The 21,366-nt window shown below is 47.2% G+C and overlaps 2 protein-coding genes across 2 annotated transcripts; one reads left to right on the plus strand and one right to left on the minus strand.

The window, feature by feature from the left end:
* The first annotated feature begins 250 nt into the window (after positions 1 to 250).
* On the plus strand, positions 251 to 13,089 carry LOC131935531 (uncharacterized). The gene is made up of 3 exons (XM_059291961.1): positions 251 to 2,554; positions 4,494 to 4,660; positions 9,260 to 13,089. The coding sequence occupies exons 1-3, from the start codon at positions 1,439 to 1,441 to the stop codon at positions 11,229 to 11,231; spliced, it is 3,255 nt and encodes a 1,084-aa protein (XP_059147944.1). The 5' UTR covers positions 251 to 1,438; the 3' UTR covers positions 11,232 to 13,089.
* Positions 13,090 to 15,492: 2,403 nt separating this feature from the next.
* LOC131935532 (mucin-21-like) lies at positions 15,493 to 20,457 on the minus strand. The gene is made up of 2 exons (XM_059291962.1): positions 19,908 to 20,457; positions 15,493 to 15,557 (listed from the first exon to the last, which is right to left on the minus strand). The coding sequence occupies exons 1-2, from the start codon at positions 20,455 to 20,457 to the stop codon at positions 15,493 to 15,495; spliced, it is 615 nt and encodes a 204-aa protein (XP_059147945.1).
* Between the last annotated feature and the right edge of the window lie 909 nt (positions 20,458 to 21,366).

The following is a 21,366-nucleotide window of genomic DNA, read 5'->3' on the forward strand; positions in this document are numbered from 1 at the left end:
GTGTTCCATATTGGCTGAGTCTGACAGCTGAGCTCACGGCTGTGCCGGCGTGCTAGGGTCGACCACGTGACGTATCACGTGGGCCGGCTGCTCGTGCCGGCAGACCGGAGAAATTCGCCGGCGACCGTCACACGGGGAGGTGTCGCAGGAAGGCACGCCAGAGCTGGTGGGAGGGGCTTACAGGGCACGCGAATGCATGCATATTGATGAGCCAAGGAATGTCGGGTGAGCGAAGCACGTGCTTCAGTCTTGGCCAGACCACGCCACTATAAAAGGGAAGATTGGTCTGGCACCGAGCTAGCGTCTGCCACTACCAAACATTTCTGTGGACTTTCGAATTCTCTCATCGGATCTGTGTGCTTGCTGCCAGTGCTGGCGTGTCGTGCTGGACTTTGTGTTTTCTGCCCCAGTGAGAGCTGCAACTATTTCCTACTGGACTACCACCATGTACATGACCCCACCCCGGGGCGACACGATCACGTCTTGGGACTGACACTGTTGGCTGACGTCACCAGGTTGTGACTGCCATGTGACACTCGTCACTCCGTGACCACGTGACACTGACACCTGTATATACTATGTAAATAATTAACCGACCAGGCCTAATCCGTGCAATATTTTGTAACATAGTTTTTTTTTGTGTGTATGTGTGCCTTACATTCTCATGCCCGTGCCTTGAATTCATGCTAATTAATTGTCGTGGAAACTCTTAAGTTTAGCTCATTAATTGAAATAAAATTAAATTAACTAATTGAAATAAATTTAGCTCACTAATTGAAATACTTAACTCACTAATTGAAAAACGTTTAAGTCACTAATTGAAATACTTAAGTTAACTCAAATTGAAATCAAATTTAGTTCACTTATTGAAATAAGTTAGTTCACTAATTAAAATAATTAAGTTTATCTCTCTAATTGAAAGCTTTAGCACCGTGCTACCAACCAGAGCTAGTCTAGCACCTGTACATACCTTGACCACCAAGCTGCTGCCATTCCCGCTGCCTTAGATGACCACGCCCAGCCATATCCGGTCACCGACGGACTTCGCTAGGCTGGTTTAGATCCCAAGTGCTATCTTCTTCTTTACAATTTTACATTCGTTTCTTTTACAAGTGCAATATTTTACATATTTTCCATTTTTTTAATGTGCGTATTGTTTGAAATCAACTATTGAGCCACAATTTTCAACCAAATGAACTCGTGCCTTTAACCAATTTTATACCGTCATCTGTGCAATAGCCCAATCCTTTGGTTCGACATTTTGTCTGTCGTAAAATTTCATTTTTATGAGACGCATTCTTATTTCATTTGCGTAAAACGCGACCCGATTTTTACAAGTGATATATTTTTATTTCGTTGTGTGTCGTGTGTCCAACTTTTTAAAATTTCGACTCTACCCTGGTCACGTGGGAAGAAGCGGAGTGGCGAGAGTGTCATCATGCCACGTCACTTCCTGGTCAAACGTCACAAGCACTGTCCGGCCTTCTCCTACCGTGATCCGGCGCTGGACGGGCCGGACGCCGACACGGAGAAACACCTGCGGGACGGGGAGGGGGAGTACGTGGCCTACGGGTCGCCTGACTCCGGGTACGCCGCCAGCCCCAACTCTCTGGGTCGGGAGAAGGAAAACATGGCGGCCAACGAGAGCAACAACAACAGGAACAAAGTCAACAACAACAGCCTCATGCACCACCACGCCAGCACCATCAGCTACATCAGCAACCGCCAGTTTCGCGTGGACAACAACAACCATACCACTGGTAGTGGCAACAGCGTCATGTATGAGCCATTAGACGCACCCATCGACCTGAGCATGCCCAGCAGAAGACGGAGCCCGGGGTGTGACTTTGAGAAGCCCCCCCACCTTCAACTCGGCTACCCCAGGGTCGTGTCCCCGCAGCGCGAGGGACGGGACATGTGTGCGGACACGTGTAACAGCGTCTACCTGACCCAGGCCAGTCTGAGGTCACTTCCGGTTCTGGTGTGCCCGAGGACTGTCAGCCCCTACATCGTGCACGCCGACACGGCCGACTGCCCCCAGCTGTACTCACTCAACCACCCCCACCCCCACGGGCACACCTCCCCACCACCGCAGCATGAACAAAGATCTGCTTCACCCTACCCCCACCCCACCTCGCCCTACCCCCACCCAGCCTCGCCCTACCCCCACTCCGCCTCGCCCTACCCCCACTCCGCCTCGCCCTACCCCCACCCCGCCTCGCCCTACCACCCCCAGCTCGCCCAGCCCCACCAGACTTTGGTCAGCCCCAGCAGGAAGCGGCTCATGTCTGAGGACGACAGTCTGGACGTGCAGGACCTGTCCAGGAGCGCCCCTCCGCTCAAGTCCATCGGCAACTCCATCCCCACCCTCAGGACGCCCCACCCCAAGGAGGCCGCGGCTCTCGTGTCTAAGACAACTGGGGCGCCGGGCAAGAAGCAGCAGGCGTCAAGCAGCGGGCGGCGGCTGAAGGCTGTCCGCAAGCTGAACTTTGACATCGACACCACGTCACCCGTGTCTGGCACCATCATCAAGGAGGCGGCGGACTTTCATCCGGTAAGTCTCGGACTGACCGGCTGACGGAACTGATCCGGTCAATTTAACTGACCGGTTGATAGATTGTTCCAGATTTTTATAGCCGCGCCATGTCAGTCTAAAATATCTATCACCCACTAGAGCCTGTCTAAAATATCTATCACCCACTAGAGCCTGTCTAAAATATCTATCACCCACTAAAGCCTGCCTAAAATATCTATCACTCACTAGAGCCTGTCTAAAATATCTATCACCCACTAGAGTCTGTCTAAAATATCTATCACCCACTAGAGCCTGTCTAAAATATCTATCACCCACTAGAGCCTGTCTAAAATATCTATCACCCACTAGAGTCTGTCTAAAATATCTATCACCCACTAGAGCCTGTCTAAAATATCTATCACCCACTAGAGCCTGTCTAAAATATCTATCACTCACTAGAGCCTGTCTAAAATATCTATCACCCACTAGAGTCTGTCTAAAATATCTATCACCCACTAGAGCCTGTCTAAAATATCTATCACCCACTAGAGTCTGTCTAAAATATCTATCACCCACTAGAGCCTGTCTAAAATATCTATCACCCACTAGAGCCTGTCTAAAATATCTATCACCCACTAAAGCCTGTCTAAAATATCTATCACCCACTAGAGCCTGTCTAAAATATCTATCACCCACTAGAGCCTGTCTAAAATATCTATCACCCACTAGAGCCTGTCTAAAATATCTATCACCCACTAGAGCCTGTCTAAAATATCTATCACCCACTAGAGTCTGTCTAAAATATCTATCACCCACTAGAGCCTGTCTAAAATATCTATCACCCACTAGAGTCTGTCTAAAATATCTATCACCCACTAGAGTCTGTCTAAAATATCTATCACTCACTAGAGCCTGTCTAAAATATCTATCACTTGGCCTAGCCAAGTTTGTCAATGAATCAATAAATCAAACACCGAGTCATAGATTGTCACAAGTCTAATGAAGCTTGACAAAAGGTAATTAAAACCACCCAGAGGTTAGTTTAGCTAAGTGGTAGAAGCAATCGTTGATTGCTTTTATTAATTAGTGCAATCGTTGCTTGGTTTTCTTAATTAGCGCAAAAGTTAGGTGATTGCACACATGTAAAGGCAATTACAAAATCACATGCATCGTCCGCACACAAACCACATCGTCACGTCCACACACAAACCACATTGTCACGTCCACACACAAACCACATTGTCACGTCCACACATAAACCACATTGTCACGTCCACACACGAACCACATTGTCACGTCCACACACAAATCACATTGTCACGTCCACACACAAATCACATTGTCACGTCCACACACAAATCACATTGTCACGTCCACACACAAACCACATTGTCACGTCCACACACAAATCACATTGTCACGTCCACACACAAATCACATTGTCACGTCCACACACAAATCACATTGTCACGTCCACACACGAACCATATTGTCCCGTCCACACAAAAGCCTTTTGTCCCGTTTACATGTCAAGTTATAACACGCGCACACACACACACACACACACACACACACACACACACACACACACACACACACACACACACACACACGGAGATGGAAAATGGACATTAAAATTTTATGTTTATTTTTTTGTTTTACCGTGGCGTAAATCTCCGCTACACACAATCTCTGTCGCGTGTAAAATATTTATCCACACAGGTTCAGATCCCGTCCCATTCAAACATAATGTCCCCTCAAGTAAACAGACTACCCCCGCACACAAGAAATGTCTCAACATTTTGGACCTAATGTTAAACTTGACCGACTTGACTGACTTGACTGACTTGACTGACACGAATGATTTGACTGACTGATTCAATGTGACACTGACTCGCTGACGGCATGACGTTCAACGAGTCGAGCACGTGACGTTCAACGAGTCGAGCACGTGACTAACAGAGGCATGTCCTTGCAGGAGGAGGGTCGTGTGGTGTACGGAGACATCGAGCCCAGCTACAACTTTGTGGAGGTGACGCCCGAGGCCCGGGCCGAGCTGGAGAAGATCGAGAACAAGATCGGGGACTACATCTGCCAGCTGTGTAAGGAGTTGTACGAGGACGCCTTTCAGTTGGCCCAGCACAGGTAGCCACTAGCACATCACTAGCACATCACATCACTAGCACATCACTAGCACATCACTAGCACATCTGCCAGCTGTGTAAGGAGTTGTACGAGGACGCCTTTCAGTTGGCCCAGCACAGGTAGCCACTAGCACATCACTAGCACATCACATCACTAGCACATCACTAGCACATCACTAGCACATCTGCCAGCTGTGTAAGGAGTTGTACGAGGACGCCTTTCAGTTGGCCCAGCACAGGTAGCCACTAGCACATCACTAGCACATCACTAGCACATCACTAGCACATCACTAGCACATCACTAGCACATCACTAGCACATCACTAGCACATCACTAGCACATCACTAGCACATCACGCCACATCACTAGCATATCACTAGCACATCACTAGCACATCACTAGCACATCACTAGCACATTACTAGCACATCACTAGCACATCACTAGCACATCACTAGCACATCACTAGCACATCACGCCACATCACTAGCATATCACGCCACATCACTAGCACATCACTAGCACATCACTAGCACATCACTAGCACATCACTAGCACATCACTAGCACATCACTAGCACATCACGCCACATCACTAGCATATCACGCCACATCACTAGCACATCACTAGCACATCACTAGCACATCACTAGCACATCACTAGCACATCACTAGCACATCACTAGCACATCACTCCACATCACTAGCACATCACTAGCACATCACTAGCACATCACTAGCACATCACGTCTCATCACTAGCACATCACGCCACATCACTAGCACATCACTAGCACATCACGAAACATCACGCCACATCACTAGCACATCACTAGCACATCACGCCACATCACTAGCACATCACTAGCACATCACTAGCACATCACTAGCACATCACGCCTCATCACTAGCACATCACGCCACATCACTAGCACATCACTAGCACATCACAAAACATCACGCCACATCACTAGCACATCACTAGCACATCACGCCACATCACTAGCACATCACGCCACATCACTAGCACATCACGACACATCACGCCACATCACTAGCACATCAATCCACATCACTAGCACATCACGCCACATCACTAGCACATCACTAGCACATCACTAGCACATCACGCCACATCACGACACATTGCTAGCACATCACGCCACATTACGCCACATCACTAGCACATCACTAGCACATCACTAGCACATCACTCGCACATCACGCCACATTACAGCACATCACTAGCACATCACAGCACATTACGCCACATCACTAGCACATCACTAGCACATCACTAGCACATCACTAGCACATTGCTAGCACATCACGCCACATTACGCCACATCACTAGCACATCACTAGCACATCACTAGCACATCACTAGCACATCACTAGCACATCACTAGCACATCACTCGCACATCACTCGCACATCACGCCACATCACGACACATTGCTAGCACATCACGCCACATCACTAGCACATCACGCCACATCACTAGCACATTACGCCACATCACTAGCACATCACGCCACATCGCTGGCACACCACAAGCACATCACGCCACATCACTAGCACATCACGCCACATCACTAGCACATTACGCCACATCACTAGCACATCACGCCACATCACTAGCACATTACGCCACATCACTAGCACATCACTAGCACATCACTAGCACATCACTAGCACATCACAGCACATCACGACACATCACTAGCACATCACTAGCACATCACTAGCACATCACTAGCACATTAAGTCTCATCACTAGCACATCACGCCACATCACTAGCACATCACTAGCACATCACGAAACATCACGCCACATCACTAGCACATCACTAGCACATCACTAGCTCATCACGCCACATCACTAGCACATCACGCCACATCACTAGCACATCACGACACATCACGCCACATCACTAGCACATCAATCCACATCACTAGCACATCACGCCACATCACTAGCACATCACTAGCACATCACTAGCACATCACGCCACATCACGACACATTGCTAGCACATCACGCCACATTACGCCACATCACTAGCACATCACTAGCACATCACTAGCACATCACTAGCACATCACTCGCACATCACGCCACATTACGCCACATTACAGCACATCACTAGTACATCACAGCACATTACGCCACATCACTAGCACATCACTAGCACATCACTAGCACATTGCTAGCACATCACGCCACATTACGCCACATCACTAGCACATCACTAGCACATCACTAGCACATCACTAGCACATCACTAGCACATCACTAGCACATCACTCGCACATCACGCCACATTACGCCACATCACTAGCACATCACTAGCACATCACGCCACATCACTAGCACAACACGCCACATCACTAGCACATCACTAGCACATCACTAGCACATCACGCCACATCACGACACATTGCTAGCACATCACGCCACATCACTAGCACATCACGCCACATCACTAGCACATCACTAGCACATTACGCCACATCACTAGCACATCACGCCACATCACTAGCACACCACAAGCACATCACGCCACATCACTAGCACATCACGCCACATCACTAGCACATTACGCCACATCACTAGCACATCACGACACATCACTAGCACATTACGCCACATCACTAGCACATCACTAGCACATCACTAGCACATCACTAGCACATCACTAGCACATCACTAGCACATCACTAGCACATCACTAGCACATCACTAGCACATCACGACACATCACTAGCACATGACTCACCCTCTAGCACAATAAAACGTGTTTTCTAACCTTAAAAACTGCGAACAAAAGCTGTCAAAAATTAATGCCACAATCATTGATTCAAACATAACGCAAACTAAACTTTACCTGATTAAAAACATGATTCATGTTAGTTTTTTTGTCGTCCATTTGTTTTGGAGTTTGACTTCATGCCAAATAAAAAAAAAAAAAAGACAAACAAAAGGCCGCAACCAAACACGTGTATGCCAAACCTGAATTTAAGCTTCTATTTAAACCTACATCCACTGACCATTGTCCTACCCTTGCCTACATCCACTGACCATTGTCCTACCCTTGCCTACATGTCCTGACCATGTCCTACCCTTGCCTACATCTACTGACCATTGTCCTACCCTTGCCTACATGTGCTGACCATTGTCCTACCCTTGCCTACATGTGCTGACCATTGTCCTACCCTTGCCTACATCCACTGACCATTGTCCTACCCTTGCCTACATGTGCTGACCATGTCCTACCCTTGCCTACATCTACTGACCATTGTCCTACCCTTGCCTACATGTGCTGACCATTGTCCTACCCTTGCCTACATGTGCTGACCATTGTCCTACCCTTGCCTACATCCACTGACCATTGTCCTACCCTTGCCTACATGTGCTGACCATTGTCCTACCCTTGCCTACATGTGCTGACCATTGTCCTACCCTTGCCTACATCCACTGACCATTGTCCTACCCTTGCCTACATGTGCTGACCATTGTCCTACCCTTGCCTACATCCACTGACCATTGTCCTACCCTTGCCTACATGTGCTGACCATGTCCTACCCTTGCCTACATGTGCTGACCATTGTCCTACCATTGCCTACATGTGCTGACCATTGTCCTACCCTTGCCTACATGTGCTGACCATTGTCCTACCCTTGCCTACATCCACTGACCATTGTCCTACCCTTGCCTACATGTGCTGACCATTGTCCTACCCTTGCCTACATCCACTGACCATTGTCCTACCCTTGCCTACATGTGCTGACCATTGTCCTACCCTTGCCTACATCCACTGACCATTGTCCTACCCTTGCCTACATCTACTGACCATTGTCCTACCCTTGCCTACATGTGCTGACCATTGTCCTGCCCTTGCCTACAAGTGATGACCATTGTCCTACCCATGCCTACATGTGCTGTCCATGTCCTACCTTGCCTACATGTACTGACCATGTCCTGCCCTTGCCTACATCTACTGACCATTGTCCTGCCCTTGCCTGCATCTACTGACCATGTCCTGCCCTTGCGTACATCTACTGACCATTGTCCTACCCTTGCCTACATGTGCTGACCATGTCCTACCCTTGCCTACATGTGCTGACCATGTCCTACCCTTGCATAAATGTCGTGACCATGTCCTACCCTTGCCTACATGTGCTGACCATGTCCTACCCTTGCCTACATGTCCTGACCTTGTCCTACCCTTGCCTACATGTCGTGACCATGTCCTACCCTTGCCTACATGTGCTGACCATGTCCTACCCTTGCCTACATGTCCTGACCATGTCCTACCCTTGCCTACATGTCCTGACCATTTTCCTACTATTGCCTACATGTCCTGACCATTGTCCTACCCTTGCCTACATGTGCTGACCATTGTCCTACCATTGCCTACATGTGCTGACCATGTCCTACCTTGCCTACATGTGCTGACCATGTCCTACCCTTGCCTACATCTACTGACCATTGTCCTACCTTGCCTACATGTGCTGACCATGTCCTACCCTTGCCTACATGTGCTGACCATGTCCTACCCTTGCCTACATCTACTGACCATTGTCCTACCCTTGCCTGCAGGTGCTCGCGTATCGTCCACGTGGAGTACCGCTGTCCTGAGTGCGAGAAGGTCTTCAACTGTCCGGCCAACCTAGCGAGCCACAGACGCTGGCACAAGCCGAGGGTCAGCAGCAAGGTCGCCCAGACCGGAAGTTCCAAGCTTGAGCCAGCCGGCTACAAGATCGCCCCGAGGCCGGAGATCAAGAACCTGTCCGGCACGCTGACCAGACCAGACTCAGTGGAACCACAGGACAGTCGTCTGCCTGCAGCAGGACAGGTGGGAGCAGGACAGGTGGGAGCAGGACAGGTGGGAGCAGGACAGGTGGGAGCAGGAAGCTTCAGGGAAGCTGGGTCAGCACTTCCTGTACAAATACTCAAGGTGAAAGACCTTCATCAGGGCAGGGTCAAGGGTGAACCACTGACGATCACGCTCCTTAGTTCTGAGCAAATTGCAGACAAAAGTCTGCCCGAGCCAACGACAGATAAAAGTCTGCCCGAGTCTGAAGGTTTCAAATCTGAGCCTGAATCTGAGAGGGATGTCACAGAACAGGAAGTGACGTCGTGTGTATCACAAGCTACGTCACATCCGCTGTACACCGTTAGAGTTATATCAAGGGGCAGCTCTGACGTCACCAGCACCTTAGACTGTGTGACCCCCGGCACATTAGGCAGCAGTCTGACCCCCGCCACGTTAGGGAGCAGTCTGACCCCCGGCACATTAGGGAGCAGTCAGACCCCCGGCACGTTAGGCACCAGTCTGACCCCCGGCACATTAGGCAGCAGTCTGACCCCCGCCACGTTAGGGAGCAGTCTGACCCCCGAAGAACGTTCTCTGGTGCTACAAGTTTTGAACGCACACAGTCGCCAGCAACAGACCACGACCATCACAGCGACCAGCACCATAATGACGCCGTCAGTGTCGGAGAGTCGTGGTGACTCTCAGAGACCCGAGCAGCGGAGTCACGAGTCGAGCAGCGTCAGGGCCGACAGCGACGCGAGGGCTGCAGCTGTTAGCAGCCCCGTTCAAGGTTTGACCGCTGGACGTCTGCACACAGACGTGGCCTTGACTCAACTTCCGGTCAGCCAACAACTTCCGGTTAGCCAACAACTTCCGGTCAGCCAACAACTTCCGGTCAGCCAACAACTTCCGGTCAGCCAACAACTTCCGGTCAGCCAACAACTTCCGGTCAGCCAACAACTTCCGGTCAGCCAACAACTTCCGGTCAGCCAACAACTTCCGGTCAGCCAACAACTTCCGGTCAGCCAACAACTTCCGGTCAGCCAGCAACTTCCGGTCAGCCAGCAACTTCCGGTCAGCCAGCAGGTTGAATGCCCGGCATGTGGAAAAAAGTTCCAGAGACAGGCGTATCTCCGCAAGCACGTGCTGAGTCAGCATGGCCATCCGGCGCAAAACACACACGGCCATCCTACAAATGATCAAACGGGCCATCCTACAGATAATCAAACGGGCCATCCTACAGAAAATCAAACGGCCCATCACATAAAGACTGAAAACAGCCAGCTTAAAGATAATCAAATCGACCATTCTATAGAAAATCATACTGGCCATTTTATAAAAAATCAGACATCTCATCTTACAAAGACTAAAACTGGCCATCCAACAGAGAATCAAAGCGGCCAAGCTGACTTAGTGCCTGACACCAAGGCGGCCATCTCGCGCCGATCGGGCGTCACGTGCAGTATCTGCTGCAAGACGTTCCCCAGCGACTCCTCTAGACTGAAGCACGAGGCGTCCTCCCACGGCCTTCACCTTCAGTTCTCCTGCAGCACGTGCGGCACCGCCTTCAGCAGCAAGGCGGCAGCAGACCGCCACAGCCGGAGCTCCCACTCGAGCGAGACCTTCTCCTGCAAGTACTGCACCAGCATGTTCCACAGCTCGCCCGGACTCACGCGGCACATCAACAAGTGCCACCCCACGGAGAACCGGCAGGTCATCCTGCTGCAGCTGCCTACGTCATCCAGGACCTGCTAGCTGACCAGCTGCCACGTCATCAAGCTGACCAGCTGCCACGTCATCAAGCTGACCAGCTCAACTGGGACACATCTCGCTGTCTAGTGATGCTAAAAATAGCCAGCCAATCAGCTGCCGTGCTACTGATACCAAAACAATTCAAATAATACTGGAAATTGTAGTTTGGATTAGTTGTGTCAGGGTGAATATATGTTGAATTTGATGAGTGTTGAGAGCACAAGTGATATAATGTTATATTTTTTTCTACGCTGTTGTTGGAATGCCTGTTTAAAACACCAACAGATCTTTCTCACAATGAAGGTCAGGGTCAAATGCTATAGATGTCAGGGTCAGATTGTTGTGCGTGTTAACAAGCGTGTCAGCTGTATGACGTATATGTGTTACAAGCGTGTCAGTTGTATGACGTATATGTATGCTGAAATAAAGAAAGTTCGTAAAATGTTACGCCCAAGTGCAATGTTTGAGTAAGTGAATAGAATCTGTTGAGTTGGTCAACTTATGGTCAACATGTGGTCAACATGTGGTCAACATGTGGTCAACATGTAGTCAACATGCGGTCACCATGTGGTCAACATGTGGTCAACATGTGGTCAACATGTGGTCAACATGTGGTCAACGTGTGGTCAACATGTGGTCAACGTGTGGTCAACATGTGGTCAGCCTGTGGTCAACATGTGGTCAACATGTGGTCAACGTGTGGTCAACATGTGGTCCACATGTGACACCATCTCAGACAGATTAAATTTGATAAAATCCTGAAAGTTTTAAATAATCTATAGAACTGTTAACTGTATCATTCTTTTTATAAGCAATATTTTGGGCAACTACATTGTTGTGCAATATTTTGGACCACTACATTGTTGTGCAATATTTTGGACCACTACATTGTTGTGCAATATTTTGGACCACTACATTGTTGTGCAATATTTTGGGCCACTACATTGTTGTGCAATATTTTGGACCACTACATTGTTGTGCAATATTTTGGGCCACTACATTGTTGTGCAATATTTTGGGCAACTACATTGTTGTGCAATATTTTGGACCACTACATTGTTGTGCAATATTTTGGACCACTACATTGTTGTGCAATATTTTGGACCACTACATTGTTGTGCAATATTTTGGACCACTACATTGTTGTGCAATATTTTGGACCAAAACATATATCGTGTAAACGTTGGACAAATACTTATATTGTGCAATATTTTGACCAGTACGTAAATTGTGCAATATTTTGACCATACCGTATATTGTGTAATATTTTGACCATACCGTACATTGTTTAATATTTTGACCATAACGTACAATGTGCAATATTTTGACCAGTACGTACAATGTGCAATATTTTGAACAATACCTAAAGGCCCTATTTTGCAATAATTTTTACCAATATATATTGTGTAATATTTTGGACTAATACATATATTGTTCAACATTTTTTACCATTACGTATATTGTGCAATATTTTGGCCCAATACATGTATTAAACAATATTTAAATGTGCACTAACAATGACTTGCTTTGATTTTATTAGACCACCAAAGAGGTAATACAAAATAAATATTATCCAAAATTGAACTTTGATGCAATATTTACAGCTAATGTACTCGCCTGTTTACAAATATGCATTCTTATATCTTGATAAAGGACATGATATATTTTACATTTAATGAATGGGCCAGCATTGCATGTAATGTTGGGCCAACCTCTGGGCCAACCCGTGGGCCAACCTCTGGGCCAACCCGTGAGCCAACCAGCAGGTTTACCCAGCACAATGTGCAAGTCTACATGTCCAGATTTTACAAATGTTACCAGCCAGATTTTGTACCAGCCTCTAAAACTTATACTGGAAACATTAAAAGACTCAAAGAAATATTTTCTCAGTGTTGGTTTTTTTTTGTTTCGTTTGTTTGCCCGTGTTGATTTTTGTTTGTGTTTTTATATATGTTAGTTAGTGTATGTGTTCGAAATATTTCTTTGTGTGTGTATAATTTATCCGCATGGTAGTTCAGACAGCTGCAGTCATAATAGCAGTTCAACACATTTTGGAATGACCAAAAACATTATAGAATGACCACCAATTTTTTGGATTGACCAAAAACATTATAGAATGACCAAACATTTTGGAATGGCCCAAAAAATTTTTGGAATGACCAAAATCGTTTTTTATCTGGGCCAGACAATTAAGGTACTACATTTGTTTACAGCTAAAAACAGAGAAATTAAGGTACTACATTTGTTTACAGCTAAAAACAGAGAAATAACTTAACAGTGCAGAACCGACGAGATGGGTTTGTAAGAAAATATCGCAGCTAGTTCAAACATAGGAACATGTTTCAATTCTCATAGGCGGCTTGGTCTATAATCGGTATACATTTAGTCCAATTTAGCCACTGACCACTAACCACTGACCATTTACCACTGACTATTTACCACTGACCATTTACCATCGACCACTAAAGTTTAACAAGCGGACATTACTGTTATCAAACTTTATTTGCCCGAGAGAGGAGTGACAACTTGGTCACGTGATCTAACCAACCAATGAGATTAAAGGGACGTAATTGCTGCTATTTAAAACCAAGAATTAATTCCACATTGTTAACAAACAGTAAAGGTACATTCTTCAGAATGTCTGCTCAATTTACTGTATGTTATTTCTCCATCTTTACTGTGTAAATGATAGCTGCATATTGACGGTGTAAATGATAGCTTCATGTTTTATGTAAACTACGGCTACGTGTTTGTTATGTAAACTATTGATTTTCCCGACAGGCTAAGCGTAAAGATTTATTACAGAAACCCCGCAGCCGACGCGCGTACAGGAAATGACGTCACATCTTTGTTTTACGACTGGCCGCTTTGTGTGGGTTTAGTGTCGGTGGTTGGCCTCTACCTCCCAGCGGGTTGCCCCGGGTTGTCGCGTGAGAAATGCGTGCATGTACCGCCATAATGTCTCCGTCTGACATGAAAAAATTGTTACTTCAAACATTTATTGTTTTGTCGTTGGCTTGTGTGAATGTAATCAATGGTAATCATGAAATTACAGGCTGTAATCTTAGTGACATGGCCACGCTAGCTCAAACAATGGACATTCAATCGTGGCGAGGTCATATAGAGGTCATTGGTGGCGGTCATATAGAGGTCGTTGGTGGCAGTCATGTAGAGGTCATTGGTGGCAGTCAGAGGTCGTTGGTGGCAGTCAGAGGTCATTGGTGGCAGTCAGAGGTCATTGGTGGCAGTTTTGTAGAGGTCATTGGTGGCAGTCATGTAAAGGTCGTTGGTGGCAGTCATGTAGAGGTCTTTGGTGGCAGTCATGTAGAGGTCATTGGTGGCGAGGTCATATAGAGGTCATTGGTGGCGGTCAGAGGTCATTGATCGCAGTCATGTAGAGGTCTTTGGTGGCAGTCATGTAGAGGTCATTGGTGGCGAGGTCATATAGAGGTCATTGGTGGCGGTCAGAGGTCATTGATCGCAGTCATGTAGAGGTCTTTGGTGGCAGTTATGTAGAGGTCGTTGGTGGCAGTCATGTAGAGGTCGTTGGTGGCAGTCATGTAGAGGTCATTGGTGGCAGTCATGTAGAGGTCATTGGTGGCAGTCATATAGAGGTCGTTGGTGGCAGTCAGAGGTCATTGGTGGCAGTCATGTAGAGGTCATTGGGGGCAGTCATGTAGAGGTCGTTGGTGGCAGTCATGTAGAGGTCGTTGGTGGCAGTCAGAGGTCATTGGTGGCAGTCATGTAGAGGTCATTGGTGGCAGTCAGAGGTCGTTGGTGGCGGTCAGAGGTAATTTGTGGCGGTCATGTAGAGGTCATTGGTGGTAGTCAGAGGTCGTTGGTGGCAGTCATGTAGAGGTCATTGGGGGCAGTCATGTAGAGGTCGTTGGTGGCAGTCAGAGGTCATTGGTGGCAGTCATGTAGAGGTCGTTGGTGGCAGTCAGAGGTCATTGGTGGCAGTCATGTAGAGGTCGTTGGTGGCAGTCATGTAGAGGTCGTTGGTGGCAGTCATGTAGAGGTCGTTGGTGGCAGTCATGTAGAGGTCGTTGGTGGCAGTCATGTAGAGGTCATTGGTGGCAGTCATGTAGCGGTCATTGGTGGCAGTCAGAGGTCATTGGTGGCAGTCATGTAGAGGTCATTGGTGGCAGTCAGAGGTCGTTGGTGGCGGTCATGTAGAGGTCTTTGGTGGCAGTCATGTATAGGACATTGGTGGCTGTAATGTAGAGGTCGTTGGTGGCAGTCATGTAGAGGTCATTGGTGGCAGTCAGAGGTCGTTGGTGGCGGTCATGTAGAGGTCTTTGGTGGCAGTCATGTAGAGGACATTGGTGGCTGTAATGTAGAGGTCGTTGGTGGCAGTCATGTAGAGGTCATTGGTGGCAGTCATGTAGAGGTCATTGGTGGCGGTCATGTAGAGGTCATTGGTGGCAGTCATGTAGAGGTCGTTGGTGGCAGTCAGAGGTCGTTGGTGGCAGTCATGTAGAGGTCATTGGTGGCAGTCATGTAGAGGTCGTTGGTGGCAGTCATGTAGAGGTCATTGGTGGCAGTCATGTAGAGGTCATTGGTGGCGGTCATGTAGAGGTCATTGGTGGCAGTCATGTAGAGGTCATTGGTGGCAGTCATGTAGAGGTCGTTGGTGGCAGTCAGAGGTCGTTGGTGGCAGTCATGTAGAGGTCATTGGTGGCAGTCAGAGGTCATTGGTGGCGGTCAGAGGTCGTTGTTGGTAGTCATGTAGAGGTCTTCAGCGCACTATCTGACACCATCACCATAAAGACACGAGACTCCTCTGACCATTAGCATACGGATGTCAAACTCCTCCTACCTGAGATAAAAAAAATTACGCCCCTTTGTACCAATTACCTCCCTTGATAGATGACTTACAAATTTTATGTTTATGTTAGCTGAGACACGACTCCATAAACTCCCCCGTCCAACAACCAGCCAACCAAATCGACTCGATAAACATCCAGCACGACATACAACAATCAACTTGACATAGAACCAACATGACATACAATCAACATGACATATGGCCGACATTACACGACAACCCACATGACATCCAACAACCCACATGACATCCATCAACCCACATGACATAAAACAACCCACATGACATCATACATCCCACATGACATCCTACAGCCCACATGACACCTACAGCCCACATGACATACAACAACCCACATGACATACAACAACCCACATGACATCCTACAGCCCACATGACATCCTACAGCCCACATGACATCCAACAACCCACATGACATACAACCCACATGACATCCAACAACCCACATGACATCCAACAACCCACATGACATACGACAACCCACATGACATACAACAACCCACATGACATACAACAACCCACATGACATACAACAGCCCACATGACATCCAACCCACATGACATCCAACAACCCACATGACATACAACAACCCCCACACCCATCCATTGAACACATAAGCTGACACCCCTTTTACACCGACCCCCAAACCTCCGTGATACACTCCCACCCCTTTTTACACCGACCCCCACACCCCATCCATTGAACACATAAGCTCACACCCCTTTTACACCGACCCCCACACCCCATCCATTGAACACATAAGCTCACACCCCTTTTACACCGACCCCCACACCCCACCCATTGAACACTTAAGCTCACACCCCTTTTACACCGACCCCCACACCCCATCCATTGAACACATAAGCTCACACCCCTTTTACACCGACCCCCACACTCCATCCATTGAACACATAAGCTCACCCCCCTTTTACACCGACCCCCACACCCCATCCATTGAACACATAAGCTCACACCCCTTTTACACCGATCCCCACACCCTATCCATTGAACACATAAGCTCACACCCCTTTTACACCGATCCCCACACCCTATCCATTGAACACATAAGCTCACATCCCTTTTACACCGACCCCCACACCCTATCCATTGAATACATAAGCTCACATCCCTTTTACACCGACCCCCACACCCCATCCATTGAACACATAAGCTCACATCCCTTTTACACCGACCCCCACACCCCATCCATTGAATACATAAGCTCACACCGCTTTTACACCGACCCCCAAACCACATCCATTGAACACATAAGCTCACACCCCTTTTACACCGACCCCCACACCCTATCCATTGAATACATAAGCTCACATCCCTTTTACACCGACCCCCACACCCCATCCATTGAACACTTAAGCTCACACCCCTTCTACACCGACCCCCACACCCCGGTGACATTCCTGTCCGCACCCCTGTGATACACCTTGCACCCCTATTACAGCCCCGTTTATTTCCCTATTCCCCCCCCCCCCCTGTCAGCCAGCGCGACTGTCCCAACAAACGCGGCTATCCCCGCGTTCAGCAGAGCGTAACGACCGCGCGAGACCACTAAGTAAAGACTTGAATATTTGATTACGTCAAATTTGTCCCCAGCTTGACGGCCAATCTAACGCGATCTTTTAATGGACGGCCAAACAATGGACGGCCAGACAATGGACGGCCGCTATGGGACATTTAACTAGCGATGAAATCAATGGACGGCCAAACAATGGACGGCCAGACAATGGACGGCCGCTATGGGACATTTAACTAACGATGAAATCATTTCAATCTGACGCCGGCCTTTGAACCGGCCTTAGCTACAAGGGGGGGGGGGGGTTAAAACCCGGGTTATCTTGATGTATTTCACGTGCTGATAAATACTGGGGCATTTAACTCATGGGGGGGAGGGGGGGGGGGGGGGGTAAGTGGGAGGTGGGTGACAAACACATCGGCAGTTTTTGCTGAAGGGCAGGGGTAAGAAGGTGGGTGTTGTCGTTGGTTGAAATGGTTGAGATTTACGCCATAATTGGTGCTCATTAAATACGTCGGCTGATTGATTTCTATTTTTGACTTGCTATTCTGCCACGATTAACAACAAATTATCGCCGTACAAAGATTTCAACCAACTTATTGGTTTTTATTATTTATGGAGAGGGGAATAGGCAGCTTGGGAGACAGTTACCACGAATGCAAATAAACTTTCATGATTTAAAAACATGATTTAATGCCCACACAATTCCTGAGTAAGGCCCACACAAAACATGAGTTAAGGCCCACAAAAAACATGATGCCCACACAATTCCCGAGTAAGGCCCACAAAGAACACGAGTTAAGGCCCAAGTGAGTCGAAGAACCAACTCCACAAAGAACATGATTTTACTATAACATATCGTCTGAAATTGAAATGTACCAAAAAGTCCGTGGGGCTGGAGAGGGGGGGGGGTGGCTGGGTGCGGGGAGGGGAGGGGAGGGGAGTCTGATGCCGTCGGCGTTAACAAAAAGATTCGTGTACAGCTGGGCTCACGTCACTGGGTGTGTGTGTGTGGGGGGGGGGGGCGTACATCTCACCTGGGCTTGAAACAGCTGATCAGCTGTCGTCTGGCACGCGTCGCTGTATCTAGGTCAAGATACCAGCCAATCGTATCACAGGCCACTAATTTCAAACGGAGACAGGTGTGACCGGCACGTGGGGATTTGAGTTGACTTTGTTTACAGTCAAGTTTAAAGTCATATCACTTGACTTCGTTTACAGTCAAGTTTAAAGTCATAGCACTTGACTTTGTTTACAGTCCAAGTTCAAAGTCATATCACTTGACTTTGTTTACAGTCAAGTTTAAAGTCATAGCACTTGACTTTGTTTACAGGCCAAGTTTAAAGTATCATCACTTGACTTTATTTACAGTCCAAGTTTAAAGTCATATCACTTGACTTTGTTTACAGTCCAAGTTTAAAGTCATAGCACTTGACTTTGTTTACAGTCCAAGTTCAAAGTCATATCACTTGACTTTGTTTACAGTCAAGTTTAAAGTCATAGCACTTGACTTCGTTGACAGTCCAAGTTTAAAGTCATAGCACTTGACTTTGTTGACAGTCCAAGTTTAAAGTCACAGCACTTGACTTTGTTGACAGTTACGATTAAAGTCATATCACTTGACTTTAATTTCTTGCGTATATAGAGTCGCACATATCTGATAGATGGTCAAGTAAGATATGTCCATGCAACAGAATCAGATCTGTTCGGCAAATACAGAAATAGAAGACCTAATTGTCAAACTTTGGTAGCTATTAAGTTAGTCGTTAAAATAAATTAAAAGATTACCACATTCAACAACGGAAAAAAAATAAAAATAAAAATTAATTAAAAACCTATTAACAGATTTTTAATAGCACTAAAATAAAGAAAATAAAACAACCATTCTGTTTTTAATAATTTTTATGTATGATGACTTGTAAGCAACCAATGCTTGTAGGCAACCAATGCTTGTAGGCAACCAATGCTTGTAGGCAACCAATGCTTGAAGGCAACCAATGCTTGTAGGCAACCAATGCTTGTAGGCAACCAATGCTTGTAGGCAACCAATGCTTGTAGGCAACCAATACTTGTAGGCAACCAATGCTTGTAAGCAACCAATGCTTGTAGGCAACCAATACTTGTAGGCAACCAATACTTGTAGACAACCAATGCTTGTAGGCAACCAATGCTTGTAGGCAACCAATATTTGTAGGCAACCAATGCTTGTAGGCAACCAATGCTTGTAGGCAACCAATGATAATAAATGCTTTAAGGATATTACACTATGGCGATAAAGTCTAGTCTTTTGACTCTTGCCTTTCCCCATTCCGTCCGCCACATATAGAGACATAGAATCCGTGTTTGCCCCCATTCCGTCCGCCACATATAGAGACACAGAATCCGTGTTTGCCCCCATTCCGTCCGCAACATATAGAGACACAGAATCCGTGTTTGCCCCCATTCCGTCCGCAACATATAGAGACACAGAATCCGTGTTTGCCCCCATTCCGTCCGCCACATATAGAGACACAGAATCCGTGTTTGCCCCCATTCCGTCCGCCACATATAGAGACACATAATCCGTGTTTGCCCCCATTCCGTCCGCAACATATAGAGACACAGAATCCGTGTTTGCCCCCATTCCGTCCGCCACATATAGAGACACATAATCCGTGTTTGCCCCCATTCCGTCCGCCACATATAGAGACACAGAATCCGTGTTTGCCCCCATTCCGTCCGCCACATATAGAGACACAGAATCCGTGTTTGCCCCCATTCCGTCCGCCACATATAGAGACACAGAATCCGTGTTTGCCCCCATTCCGTCCGCCACATATAGAGACACAGAATCCGTGTTTGCCCCCATTCCGTCCGCCACATATAGAGACACAGAATCCGTGTTTGTCCCCCTGACCCCTTCGCCTCGCTCGTTTTTTTGAAGTTTTTCAATACCACGTACTTACTATTTATTACCTCCCTTTATTCACATTGTATTTACATGTTGTTAAAATTGTCTAAACAGCATATTTGTGTTTTTATGTGTATATTTGTAAATCCTTCTTCAATATGTTTATTTAATAACATTTTGAGCTGATTTATGACCTTATGAATAAATTTTTTAAAATAATTTAAAAAAGCATTTTAAGAATCATTCCCCCCCCCCCACCCCCTCAACCAGATTCAAACCTTTTTCTCTACTTAACTTCAATCTTCCCTTTACCCTGTTGCACGTGTACATATCACTATTAGCTCCCCCCCCCCCCCCCACACAGTATTTTGTAAATGGCCACTCTGGTATGCACAATTTTTATGGTAAGTTTGTTACTGTAAAACTTTTAATTGTTACTACAGAGTTTTTGTGATTTGTTTCAATAAAAAATAAAAGTATTACAATTTTTTTACTGTAAGACTAAACAGGCCTACAAATGGCTCATCGCAAGCAGGGAGGTAATTCACAATAAAAACAAACTGAAACAGTTTTTAAAAATCCGCCCCCCCCCCACGTCTAGAGGAGCTGAAACAAAGCCTGGGTCGAGCGTGGGTGGAGCAGCCACTCGAGGGAGAAGAGTGGTCGTTGGATCATCCGTCGGGGTCTTGAGATGGCCCAACAACCCTTCAAATCATTTCGTTTACAGGGATTCTTCGTGCCCCACCGGCCGGGACGGTTCTGGCTGACCCAGCACTTCAGGGGTGGGGGCCAGGGAAACATGCACGGAGAAATATGGCCCCGGGGGGATCCCCACCCCACGGGCGTCCTTCATCCCCATAACAGCAC

Source organism: Physella acuta, unplaced genomic scaffold (genome assembly GCF_028476545.2).
Source record: "Physella acuta isolate Inbredline_101_S28 unplaced genomic scaffold, ASM2847654v3 ptg000148l, whole genome shotgun sequence".
NCBI classification, from domain to species: domain Eukaryota; kingdom Metazoa; phylum Mollusca; class Gastropoda; family Physidae; genus Physella; species Physella acuta.

Excerpts from the sequence above, each read along its gene's own strand:
- LOC131935531 (XM_059291961.1), top strand. The coding sequence starts at position 1,439 with ATGCCACGTCACTTCCTGGTCAAACGTCACAAGCACTGTCCGGCCTTC. Across the intron at positions 2,555-4,493 it reads AGGCGGCGGACTTTCATCCG|GAGGAGGGTCGTGTGGTGTA; the intron begins GTAAGTCTCGGA and ends ATGTCCTTGCAG. Across the intron at positions 4,661-9,259 it reads TTTCAGTTGGCCCAGCACAG|GTGCTCGCGTATCGTCCACG; the intron begins GTAGCCACTAGC and ends CCTTGCCTGCAG.
- LOC131935532 (XM_059291962.1), bottom strand. The coding sequence starts at position 20,457 with ATGGGGGCAAACACGGATTCTGTGTCTCTATATGTGGCGGACGGAATG. Across the intron at positions 15,558-19,907 it reads GGCGGACGGAATGGGGAAAG|CCACCAATGTCCTCTACATG; the intron begins GCAAGAGTCAAA and ends TCTACATTACAG.